Genomic DNA, 13,728 nt, shown 5'->3' with positions numbered 1-13,728 from the left:
CTGAGGCTTTTTTTTTTTTTCGGGGTTTTTTTTTGGGGGGGGGTTTGGTTACATATACATTTTTGGAATATTTGTTCTAGATCTATGAAATATGCCATTGGTATTTTAATTGGAATTGCGTTGAATCTGTAGATTGCTTTGGGCAGTATTGACATTTTAATGATACTAATTCTTCCAGTCCATAAACACAGTATATTCTTCCACTTATTTGTATCTTCCTCAGTTTCTTTCTTTAGTGTTTTTTAAAAATCCTCACCTTAAGATAGGTTTTTATTGATTTTAGAGAGAGAGGAAGGGGGAAAGAGAGGGAGAAGGAGAGAGAAACGTTGATTAGTTGCCTCCTGTTTGCACCCCAACTGGGCATCAAGCCCACAACTTAGGTATGGTCCCTGACCGGGAATTGAACCTGCTGCTTTTTGGCATATGGGACAACTTTCCAACGAACTGAGCCACCCGGCTAGGGTATGACTGTGTAGTTTTAAAGTATAATATGAGTACCTGCATTCATCATCTTAGAGGACCTCTAGACTTAGTATGACTGTCCCCAATTGCATTTCTTTCCACCTGTGTACAGGTAACCACTGTATCTTTCCATGCTTTCCTTACGATTCCTCCATATTTTTGTGTATCACTAAAATGTATGCATATGTATATTAAAATACTGAATCTCAGTGGTTAGACACTTCTACCAACATTTTTCTATAATCTGTTCTTTTTCCAAAGATTTGAAATTTTGTCTTTATTTTAAATTTATTGTCTACAAATGTTCTTTTTTGGATTTTTTATTTTGATCTATTACTCTATCACATATTTTTGAAATAATGGTTCAATTGATTATCTTGGGTTATTTAGGTAGGCACTTGTATCTGCTAATAATGGTTGTTTTCTATATTCCTTTCTAGTACATATACCTAATTTTTTGTTTTATTGCATTGACTATAGGCTCCAGAGTAATGTCGATTATTATCACTGATAGAGTACATCTTTGTCTTGCTTTTGATTTTTATTGTCATATTCTGATGTTTTACTATTTGTTTCATGGTTTTGTTTTTTATTATATTACAGAAATATCCTTTAATTGCTTATTTCTATTAGTACTTTTAGGAATGTATGTTTAATCAAATGCCTTCTTATTATTTAGCAAGATGATGGTGTAGTTTCTCTCTTTTAATCAGTTAATACATAGTTCATTAATACATTTTCTTGTTCTGAAGATTTTATTTATTTATTTATTTTTTATTTAGAGGGCGGGGAAGAGAGCAAGAAAGAGAAGGTGAGAAACATCGATGTGCTAGAGCTACATCAATCGGTTGCCTCTTGCACACCCCCAATGGGGGACCTGGCCTGCAACCCAGGCATTTGCCCTGACTGGGAACTGAACTGGTGGCCTTTTGGTATGCAGGCCAGTGTTTAATCCATTGAGCCACACCAGCCAGGGCAATGCATTTTCTAATGTTGGAACATCTTTGCATTTCTGGAGAAAATTTTACTTGGTCATGATGTATTATTACATTAACATATTGAATTTTCTTTCTTAATATATCATTTAGGAGTTTGGCATCTGTATTCCTAGTGGCATTGATTTTGCATAATGGTGGGGTGTTTTTTTTGGTACTATATCATGTCAGATTTTAGTTCCAGGTTTATGCTATAAAATAGAAGGGAAGTTTTTCATTATTTTTTATGTCTCACCACAGTTTAAATAGTAAGGGAATGATCTGTTCTTTAAGGTTTACTAGTACTTGCTCATAAAACTGTCCTATTCACTAATTTTTAATATATACTTTATGTTCTTTTAATGTGTTGGTATTTTTGTGCATTTTTTAAGACTTTTTTTTTTAAAGAATATAAATAAGTAGATGGTAGAGTCATTTGGGAACACATTTATTTGGCCTTGGAAGTTGAAAATTGAATGGATTATTTGATTTTTTTTTTTTTTTTCCTCTTTGCACCGTCGACAGTGCTAACTCCAATTTGTCTTTCAGTTTAGGTATCAGTTCCTTTGGGCATCCTTGCAGGTTTTCCAAGACTGGGTCAATTGGCCAACTATTAAGCTTTCATAGAACCTATGCTTCTTTCTTTAGTATTAGTTGTCACTGTTTTGAAATTGCCATTGTGTTTTTCTGCCTTCATCGTGGCACCATGATTTCCTGGAAGCAGGAATTCTTTACCCAGAATACTTAGTAATTATGCTTGGCCTGCACTAGTAGGCATTCTCAAAAAATATCTTGCCTTGGCTGATGTGACTCAGTGGATTGAGCACTGTTCTGTGAACTGAAAGGTCGCCAGTTCGATTCCCAGTCAGGGCAAATGCCTGGATTGCAGGTTAGGTCCTCCGTTGGGGGTGTGCAAGAGGCAACCGACTGATGTATCTCTAGCACATTGATGTTTCTCTCCCTCTCCTTCTCGCTCTTTTCCTTTCTCTCTAAAAGTACCTAAAAATAAAATCTTAAGAAAAAATCTGTACAGGTTTTACTTGTTGGCGATCTTTTATTTGAACATTTTTTAAAGACAATATCTTAGTTCCTGGTGCAAAAGAAGCCGGAAAATGTCTTTTTTTAAAAAAACATAAAGATAATGGCACAAACCCGGTATCCCTGGGGCTTCATCATAACTTGCTTTTCCTGAGTAGTTACTCGGGCTGATCAGTTCTATTTTCACTCTCATCAAGCCCCCCGAAGGTCAAAGGTGAGCTTTTGCAAACCTTGCCATTGTGTTTGAACTGTCATTAACTATGTGACCTGTCTGAACTTTTTATTATATATAAAACTAGTAATACACTGTAGGATTGTTGTGAGGATTAGGAATAACAAGTAAAATTTTCTAGAGTGGTACTTCAGTAGATAATAATTGATACTGTAAATGTTCAGGATATAGTCTCAGGATGGCAGGGAATAAAGCTAACTAACTTATGTGGATCAAAACCCTATTGTCTTTTCTTACTTTTTTTCATGTTAACAAGGTAATAACAATAAGAAATCGAAAGGGAAAGAAAAGAATATCTAGAGTTTTATGGTTGGACAGAGCTAGTTTTATTCTTGACCTACACTGTTTGGGCCTCAATTTTCCCATCTGTGAAATGGAGGCAGTGACAGTCTTCACACAGGCATTTTGAGAGGAATTAAATGAGGCAGTGTATGTAGGGTGCCTGGCACATAGTAAGTGTGTAATATATAGTAACCGTTATTTTAAAAAGCTTCTATTCATATTTTATGACAAAATGTTGTGTATAAATTACCAGCTAATCTTTTAAAATTTATACAATGTTTCTAGAGTCAATGTGCTACTTAATATAGTATGTTAGTAAAAATAAGAAATTCACTCATCTCAAACCATTCCTCTCAAAAGCTGGTAGACTTATAAGGAACATATTTATGTAAGAGACTACAAAAAAATGTGCTGTGTCACAAAATCACTTCTTTGATATTAGTTGGAGCCTTTGATATTAGTTGGAGCGTCTGCCTCACTGCTTGAAAGAAGATGCCCACAAGGGTCAATAACCAGCGGACATTTTTAGTACCAAAACAGTCCGTGGGACCAGTTGGTGAATTTGATTTATTTTTTCTTGCCTTTTTCAGTCTGAAGTTCCACATTTTTAAGGTTCTCAGTTGTCACTTTGGAGTATTTCGGTTGGATACGAGTCTGTGCTTTCCTGGAAATAGGAAGATGTATTCTTGTCTGTTATTCCCCCTCTTCCCCCTCACCCCCATCGTTTAGAGAATAGTTTCTTGAATCTCATAGCAGTAGTTTTGCTTTTAGTATCTGCTTGCCCCATTAAAAAAGCTAGCCTAGGTGTTACTATGTGCTCTTTATTTTTTTATCCTTACCCAAGGACTTTTTTTTTTCCATTGCTGTGTGGCGTGTGGGAGAGAGAGACAGATAGACATTGATTTGAGAAACATCCTCTGGTTTCATCTCATATGCACCCCAACCAGGGATTGAACCAACAGTCTAGGTATGTGCCTTGACTGGGGATTGAACCCACAGCCTTTTTATTTTAAGATTTTATTTATTTATTTTTAGAGAGGGGGCAAGGAGAGAGAAAGAGAGGGAGAGAAATATTAATGTTTGGTTGCCTCTCACACGCCCCTGACTGGGGACCTGGCCTGCAACCCAGGAATGTGCGAGGACTGGGAATCAAACCTGCAACCCTTTGGTTCCCAGGCTGATGCTCAGTCCACTGAGCCACATCAGCCAGGGTGAACCCACAACCTTTTGCTGTATGGGATAATGCTCCAACCACTGAGCCATTTGGCCAGGGTGGATTAATCAACTATTTTTTTATGATTCCATTTTATCTCTACTTTTGCCTTATATCAAGTCATATGAACTCTTGTTTCAGTGGTTTGTTTAGGATTTTTAGTATGCATATTTAGCCTATCACAGTCCACCTTCCAGTGATGTCATACTACTTTATGTATAATATAAGCATCTTACGAGTTTGCTTTTGTTACTTCCCCCTGAACTTTGTTACTGTTATCATGTATCTTGTACATGCATTCTAAACCCATAATACATTGCTATTATTTTGTTTAAACAGGTAGTTTATGTTTTTCCAACTTACATATTTTTTATTTATCCTTTAGAGAGAGATGGAGAAACATTGATTTATAGTTCTTCTTAGTTATGCATTCATTTCTTGCATGTGCCCTGACCAGAGATTGAACTTGCAGCCTTGCATGTGGGGACGGTGCTCTAACCAACTGAGCTACTTGGCCAGGGCTAAACAATTTATCTTTTGAAGAAAAGACAAACAATCTTAGATATTTACAATGTAGTTTCCATTTTTGGTATTCCTCATTTCTTTGTGTAACTTCATATTTACATCTGGTACCATGTTTGTTTTAGTCTGACTGGGCTCCCATGACAAAATACCATATTGGGTGGCTATAACAGAAATTTATTTTCTCCTATCTGTGGACTAGAAGTCCAACAACAAGGTGCCAGCAGGGTCATTGTGTGGTGAGGATTCTCTCTGAGGGTTGCAGGTGGTTACTTTCTGAGTGCGTCCTCATTTGGCTTTTCCTCCCTCTGTGCACTGGGTGTCTCTTCCTATAGGGGCACTAACCCCAGCATGAGGGCCCCAACGCCATGCTCTCCTCTAACAGGAATTACCCCCTAAAGGAGGGAGCTCTAAATACTGTCACGTTGGGGTTGGCATCCTGCCACATCTTCTGCAGCAGAGACAGTCCAGGCCATAGCAGTCTTCCCGGCCGCCTGCAGGACAAGCATTGGGCCTGCTGGTGATGAATTCTTTCAGCATTCATGTACCTGAAAAGTCTTTATTTAATTTTTTTATTTTTCAATAAACTTTTTAGTTTGGAATAACTTAGATTGTAAAAATATTGGAATGATACTATTCACTAACTACCTCCCAAGCTCCCTTCTATAGAACGACAGTACATTTGTCAAAACTAAGACATTAAAATTGGTACGTTACTATTAATTAAGCTCTAGACTTTGTTTGGATTTCATCAGTTTTTTTAGTTTTTCCATTCTGTCCTTTTCCTGTTCTAGGATACAATCCAAGATACCACATTATATTCAATAGCCGCCTTTTTTGGAGGGTTTTTGCTGGCCATAGAATTTTAGGTTGATAACTTTTTTCTTTCATTATTTTAAAAGATTTTGCTCTATTGCTTTCTTGCTTGTATTGTTTTGAAGAAGAAATCTGATGTAATACTTATTTTTTTCCCTCTATACATGTCTTTTTTTCTCTGGATGATTTTAAGATTTTATTTTTATTATTGGTTTAAACAGTTTTAGTATGATGTGCTTTTTATTTATGATGATGTTTTTGGTGCCTGTGGTTAACAGAACTTACTGGATCTGTAGATTTGTAGTTTTCATTAAATTTGGAATATTCTAAGATCTTACTTTCTGGCCTTGACCCCCTTTCGGGACTGTAGTTACCTGTATACTAGGTGGCTTAAAATGGTCCCACAGTTCACTGATGTTCCTTCATTGTTTTGGATGTTGCTTCAGCCTCATTTCACATGCTCACTAGCCACACATGACTACTGGCCCCCAGTATGAGAACATCTATAAGGGACCCCCAGATATAGAACCTCTCTGTCACTGCAGACAGTTCCACTGGCTAGCACTGCTCCTTTAAGAGACAGCCAGGACTCACACACTAGTATCAGGCCTGAAGCCTGTTCACCTTGGACATCCCGAGAGACTCAAGGCTCCCTGGCCCCTCTCATCACCTAGCTTCTCCGCCCTACGCGCCTCGGATCCGCCATCCGGGCGGACTTTTCTGACCTGACTCAGTTGCCTGGGCGCTCCTGCTCTTGAAAGGACCCTGCCTTCTGGAATCCGTGTCAGCGATCGATCGACAAAACCCCTGACGTCCTCAGCCTCCTCTCAGAGGTCTCATCTTCCGGCCCTCGCCGAGAGAAGGCTGTCCTCTGAGGAGGACGTGCTTCTCCTTGCACCTTCTCAAGTGCTGGCTTGTTCCTGCTCCTTTGCACCACGGCACTACTGGCCTGCAGCTGGGGCGGGCCTCCTCTTCCTCCCTCGCCGTGGCTCCCAGGCTACCGGGAAAACCCCGCCTGAAGCGCACACCGTGGTTCCCCTGCTACCCCAGCCTGAAGTCCCCGTCCTCTAGCCTCCTGGGCGCCTGCCCCTTCCCCGGCCCCCACGCTTCCCGGCCCTCCACTGCAAGTGTCAGCATACCACTTACCGTCTTTCTCTTCCCCACGGCAGCCATCCTTCTTGGCGATTTCAGTATCTATAAACTGTATCAGACTGAAGCGTACGAAGCTGCAGTTTTTATGGGTTTCAACCTCAGGTATGATCCGTCCCCTACGCTTGCCCCTCAGTTGCTTGCCCTCCTGGCTGTCTAGTCCTATGGATCGTACCGTCCCAGCCTTTCTCAAGGCGGGTGCGGAGAGGGAAGCGGTCCTAATGGCCTCGGGCATCCGCTGTCTGCGGCGAGTTAACCTCTGTCCGCGGCACTTAGGATGCTTGGTACCTGGTTTGTACCCTCCCTGGGAGAAGCAGGAGAACAACCTGCTCATCTGCTCTGTTTCATGGTTCCAGTGAGAAACCCTGGCTGGGCCTGGCAGTAACAACGGTGCCCCTTGCAGGAAGATCTCAGTTTCAGAGGTCCCATTCTCCGAGCCTCACCACCTGCCCTTTCAACTCACGCCCTCCGGAACCCCAGCTCCAATAATCTTCCAGCCCCCCCGGGACAGCTAAGTGCAGGCTGTCACCGCTTCAGTGTCCGTCACCCTGTCAGGTCCTCAGTTTCCTTCTTACCTAACTCAGACCTCACGGTTATCGCGTTAACAACTCCCTTGGACAGTCCCTCAACTGACTTCTGATTTCCCCTGTACTCCCCAGCAACACCCAGTGTTGGTTACGTCTAGCCCTCCGCCTATCACCTGTTCCCCCCTCAGCAGCACAACGGTGCCGACCGGGCTCACATTACATTTGAGACGCAAACCTCAAGCAGCCGTCGGTGCCGCCCAGTGTTTGCTGACGCTTTCCTAGTCGGTTTATTCCTGTGCTCTAGCAGACGCTGTTTTATTAGTTTGTTTTTTAGATTTAATTGTTGTTAGATATATATTTATTGCCATTTTATTGTTCATAGTTTTGATGCTTTTCTTAAATAAGTCCCCTTAACATTTCATATAATAGTGGTTTGGTGTTGATGAACTCCTTTAGTTTTTTTCTTGACTGGTAAGGTCTCTATTTGTCCTTCAATTCTACGAGTTATCTTTGCTGGGTAGAGCAATCTTGGCTATAGGTCCCTGCTTTTCATGACTTTAAATATTTCTTGCCAATCCCTTCTAGCCTGCAACATTTCTTTTGAGAAGTTACGTGACAGTCTATGGGAACTACCCTGTAGGTAACTGCTTTTCTCTTGCTGCTTTTAAGATTCTCTTTTTCTCTTTAAACTTTGGCATTTTAATTATGATGTGTCTTGGAGTGGGCCTCTTTGCATCCATCTTGTTTGGGACTCTGTGCTTCCTGGACTTGCATGTCTATTTCCTTCACCAAATTAGAGAAGTTTTCTTTTATTATTTTTTCAGATAGAGTTCCAGTTACTTGCTCTTTCTCTGCTCCTTGCTCCCCTATGATGTGAATTTTGGAATGCTTGAAGTTGTCCCAGAGGCTGCTTACACTATTATTTTTTTTTAGGGTTCTTTTTTCTCCTTGTTCTGATTGGTTGTTTTTTCTTCCTTATGTTCCAAATCATTGATTTGATTATTGGCTTCATCAACTCTACTGTTGTTTCCTTGTAAATTGTTCTTTATTTCAATTAATGAATCCTTCATTTCTGACTGGATCTTTTTTATGCTGTTGAGGTCCTCACTAAATTCTTATAACCTGTGTTTTGAACTCTGAATTTGATAGATTGCTTATCCCCATTTAGTTTAGTCCCTTTTCTGAAGGTTTGATCTGTTCTTTCATTTGGGCCGTGTTTCTTTGTCTCCTCATTCTGGTAGCCTCCCTCTGTTTGTTTCTATGTTTTCGGTAGAGCTGCTTTGACTCCCTGTTTTGATAGTGTGGCCTAATGTTGTAGGTGTCCTGTAGGGTCCAGTGGCACAACTTTCCCTAGTACCCAAGCTGAATATGTGAAGTGCGTCCTTTGCATGGACCGAGTACACCCTCTTCTTGTAATTGAGCCTTGGTTGCTGTTGGCGAGTCAGTGGGAGGGATTTACCCAGGTTAATCAGCTGCAAGGACTGGCTGTGACCACCCAGCACCAACCTCTGCGCTCCATGGAGGATCAGCTGTGCAGGGCAGGGCGGTGCTGCTCCTATGTGGTCTGTAGCTGTCCACTGGGTATTTCCCGGGTTGTGCAGACCAGGGTCAGCCTCCACCTGTATTGTGCCCAGGACCACCCTGCCTGAGCTATAAAGTGACCTGAGATGGCTGCTACTTGTGCTGAGCTTGGAGTTTCCCAGGCTATGATTCTAATCTGACAGCTGCTAGTGCCCAGCCTGGGGTTCTTGGAGGCCAGCTGTCCCTTGTTTGAGAGGATTAAGGAAGTTGTGAAGCATAAGCAAGACCAGCCATTCATATGGAAAAGCAGCTTGGGTGGGCGGAGTCTCTGGGGATCTCCATTGAAGGTCAAATGGTGTTTGCTAGATTGATGGAGTCTCAGATATGGCTCCAGTCTACTGGCTTTGTGTAGGGAGGGTTTAGAAAAGGGACAGTGGCATCTGCTTGCCCTGATGCCAGACACTTCAGTCTCTCCCAGTATGCCGTTGGTGCCTTTCAGGCTGCTACTCCAGGGTTGGAGCTCAGAGGGAGTGAGTGTGAGTAGGTGAGTCCTTGTGTGAGTTCTTTAAGAGGAACTGCTTGGGGCTGTAGCAGTTTCTTCCACTGACTGATACCCGATTGATTTTTGCAGCCAGAAGTTGTCGGGGACTTACCTTCCTGGCGCTGGAATCTTGGGCTGAGGGGCCTGGTGTGTGGCTGGGATAACCCTCCCCCGCCCCCCAGCCACATTCCTCCTGAATTTTTATTCACCACATGTGAGTGGGCGAACAGCCAGTTCCACGTCTGTGCCCCTCCTAATAGTCTGGATGGATGTGGTTTCTTTAATTATGTAGTTGTCAGACTTCCATTCAACTCGATTTCTGACAGTTCTGAGTGATGGTTGTTCTATATTTTAGTTGTAATTATGATGGTTGTGTGAAGACGCGAGCCATGTCTGCCTATGCTGTTATCGTGACTGGAATCCTCCTTTTTAAAATAGTTTATTTTTTTATTACCATTATCTCCCTCATACTCTCTTCCACCTCCACCCACTGCCTCCCTCCTGCAGTCACCACACTGTCGTTCTAGGCCATAAGTTCTTCTCTTCTCCATCCTTCCACCCTCCAACCCACACCACACCACGAGCTGTCAGCCTGCTCTCCATCTATGAGTCTGTCTCTGTTTTGCTTGTTAGTTCAGTTTGTTCATTAGATTCCACATATGAGTGAAATCATGTGATATTTGTCTTTTTCTGATTGGCTTATTTCACTTTGCTTATTGTTCCCCAGGTCCATTCATGTTGTTGCAAAAGGTATAATTTTCTTTTTTTATAGCTGAGTAGAATTCCATTTGTGTAAATGACCCATAGTTGGGTTTTTTGTTTGTTTGTTTTTTTCCCCCATAGTTGTTTTATCCACTCATCTAGTGATGGACAGTTGGGCTGCTTCCACATCTTGGCTATTGTAATAAATAACACTACAATGAACATTGGGGTGCTTATATTCTTTCAAACTAGTGTTTCAGGTTTCTTCGGATGAATTCCCAGAAGTGGAATTACTGGGTCATAATGAACTTTACTTTTCTTATTTAACTAATAGTATTAAAGTGTAATTTAAAAAATAAGCTTGATTAAAAATTAAAATTATAGTTGATATTAAGTTATAAATGTATTTTTTCAGATATATTTATATACTTTAGATTTTAATATATAACTAATCTTAAACTATCATGCATTATAATTTGGTGCTTTTGCAAATAACTAGTCTGCAGCTTTCACGTTGGAAGAGCTCTTATCCTCCATGGATGTTGTAGCAATGTCATATTGCTGTAAAAATGTCTAAATGCTTAATCCCAGTTTCTATGCTTATTTTGCTGCAAAATAACAAGCAGGGTGCTGATTGTCACCTGTTGATCATACTTTAAGTAGCATTGATTAAGGTTGTTCACAGTTTTACAATGACAAAATATTCTACTCTGAACATTATTGTGCACACATCTTTATGTTAATATGTAGCATATCATTAGAATCAATTCCTAGAAGTATTGCTGGACAAAAAGTATGCATATTTATGATTTTAGAGGTTATTGCCAGTTTGCCCTCTAAACATACTGTATCCACTTTATCCTATCAGTGGTACGAGAGTACCTGTTTTTCCACAGTAAGTGCTTTGTAAACACTTTTTTACCTAGTGTAGGTTAATAAAAAAGTCTATGTAATTGTTTTTATTTGCATTTCCAAAGTGAAGTTGAGCATCTTTCCACATAGTTATGAGCTCTTGTATATGTTTTCTTATGAAGTGTCTTACTATGTCCTTTCCTACGGGAAGAGGCTAAATATTGGTCTTTTTATTAATTTGTTAGAGCTCTTTATATATAGTCATGCACTGCTTAACAACACATTCTGAGAAATGCTTTGTTAGGAGATTTCATTGTGTGAACATCACAGAGTGCACTCACACAAACCTAGATGGTTTATTTTACTACACTTCTAGGCTACATGCTACAGTCTCTTGCCCCAGGCTGCAAATTTGCACAGCATGTTACTGTACAAAACAACACAAGATTAATCAAGTATAAGAGAAAATGGTTCAATCAAGAGATATAGTAAGTACAAAATGTATGCAGTTACTGTTGATATAACATGGCATACTGTTTTACCTTTTTTTAATAAGTAGAGAACATTCTAAAATAGTGATTAAAAGTATAGTAGATATATGAACCAATAACAGTCATTTATTATCAAGTATTATGTACTATACAGCTACACAGTTGTATATGTTATGTGTTTATATGATTGGCAGCACAGTAGATTTGTTTACACCAGCATCACCACAAACATGTAAGATGTTGTGTATGGTGTTCTAGTGGCTACGATGTGACTCAGCGAGAGATATTTTTCAGTTCCATTATAATCTTATGAGACCACTGTAGTATATGCTGTCCATTGTTGACTGAAATGTCTTTATGCGGTGTGCAATTGTATAGGAAAATTAGCCCTTTATCTGACAAATATATTGCATACTTTCCCCAGGTTGTTTTGTTGATTTTTAAAGTACTGATTTAAAAAATGAATATGCGTTGAGTTAAAAGATTACTACTGATTTTTAAACCTTCAATCAAACCTTTTCTGAACTTCGGTGCATGCTTACTGCTGTTTGCAAATGGGCCAGTTGTTACATCAGTATATATACGACAGATAATAATATTAACATATTATACATTTTTATTTTTATATTTATTGGTTCCAGATCTACCCTTTTTTTTTTGTACTGTAGAGGATCTTTTATACATGTTTTCTGTGTATGTGTACAATCATTGATTCTTTAGATGCTCAGTGGCCTCTTAGCTATAGAGGAGGTTGAAAGAGTACTACTTTTAACAGTAGCCATCCTGATCATATTTCTTGTTTCACAACAGGAGCCAAAGGAGGAGAATGGATTGCAGAAAATGAAGACAAAACAGTCGAATAGAGCAAAGTGTTTGGCTAAAAGAAAAAAAATTGCACGTATGTTTTCATTTTTGTGTTGATTTAGAAATTGTAAGTCATAGAATTGACGTTAGTTTCTTCATTAGGAAAAGATTTCTCTGAATAAGGATGTATGTGCTTTGTTTATTCTGGATCCCATTAAAATTTTTAGTAGGAGTCACAATTACCTCTAGCTTATACAATTGACTTATTAGAGGCAGCGTGTTAAAGTTAAAAATGTGATATTCAGACTTACACACTCCTGGATTTGAGTCCTTTCTTCAGTTCTTAGTGTGTGGACCTCAGGCAAGTCACTGCTTTCAGCCTGCCTCTGTTTCCTTGTCAGTGAAATACAGATAATACCACTCACTCAGAAAGCTACTTAGTAAAATTGTAAGGGAAAAGCTCTCCTGTATGTCTGCTCTACTCCCGACACTGCACTCTAGCCATCAAGTATGGATGTTTCCCATTGCGCCTAGCAGTGCTCCAACGCTGGAAGACGCAGGCTGGGGGGTCTCACAGCTTAACTGAATTCTGACACCGTCTCCTGGATGAGGGCTTAGTGCCACAGGACTGTCCCCAGGCTAAGGACTCAGTTCATCTCGTTCTGAAGGGTTATTCAGTGTCATCTTGGTCAGCCAGTCATCTTCTTTGCAAGATTTGTTGACAGGTCTCAGATTTTCTGCTAGAGCTTCATTAATTTCAGTTACTTCTCCTGAGAGATGAGAATAGAATTCACAAGCAGGTTTCACACTTTCTAAAGCACCAAACTCATCTTTTTTTTCACTTTTGTCCTAACTTCAGGGAGACTACAGTAAGCAACATCTCCCAAAGCTTCCTGTGCAAAACTGCTGTTATTCACTGTTCCAGTTACATTTTCTGTTGTTACTCATTAATCTTTGTGAATTTACACACTAAGAACAGAGTGGGCCTGTGTGTGGCGCCTGAACAGCACCCCCTCCCCATGGCTGCAGGGCGCAGAGCCTTGTGAGCACTGAGGTGGCCCATTCTGCACAGCAGTGGCACCGTGCTGGCAGGGGTGCGAGGGGCGGAGGGGGTGGGTCACTGAAAAGCTCCTCAGACCCGAGCGAGCTGGCTGGGCTGTGTGCAGGAGCTAATAATTATATTTTTTACATTTTAATGTGATGTGAAATGTTCAACTATTTCAGTGAACTTTTCAAAAAGATAACTAGTTGAAAGTATTATAACGACTGAAAATAAAGAAAGCTTTTTTTCACTGTTAATTTGCATTTTGATTATTTAAGGTATAATTCTTAGCCTTATAAAAACTATCATGAACACATCTTTGTTGTTAAATCACTGAATTACATCTGGAGGTGGCTATTTCTGTACTTAGCTCTATTGAATATACTCAAGTTACTTTCAAATTTGAGATTATCAATAATAGTTACTTTTTGAGATGTGGTAATCTTTATCAATTGATGGTTAAATGTTTGCCACCAACTGCTAGACTGTCGATGGTTGTCTGGTTAGTAATTCTGGGTCTGTGTAGTCAAACTGGGTTTTACTCCTTTATTTAGTTGTGT

General features: G+C 40.0%; 1 protein-coding gene across 1 annotated transcript in view; it reads left to right on the top strand.

Annotated features, from left to right (window-relative positions):
* UIMC1 (ubiquitin interaction motif containing 1) overlaps window positions 1-13,728 on the top strand; it is a 103,430-nt gene that overhangs the window by 15,193 nt on the left and 74,509 nt on the right. Inside the window, exon 3 of the mRNA XM_054568532.1 lies at window positions 12,133-12,220. Within this exon, the coding sequence (XP_054424507.1) occupies window positions 12,133-12,220 (88 nt within the window). The remainder of the gene's footprint in view (window positions 1-12,132; window positions 12,221-13,728) is intronic.

This window comes from Pteronotus mesoamericanus, unplaced genomic scaffold (assembly GCF_021234165.1).
Source record: "Pteronotus mesoamericanus isolate MK-2021 breed Mesoamerican mustached bat unplaced genomic scaffold, CSHL_Meso_final contig_2, whole genome shotgun sequence".
Lineage (NCBI taxonomy): Eukaryota > Metazoa > Chordata > Mammalia > Chiroptera > Mormoopidae > Pteronotus > Pteronotus mesoamericanus.
Note: the sequence above shows the minus strand (reverse complement) of the source record. Positions and strands in the feature narration are given on the sequence as shown.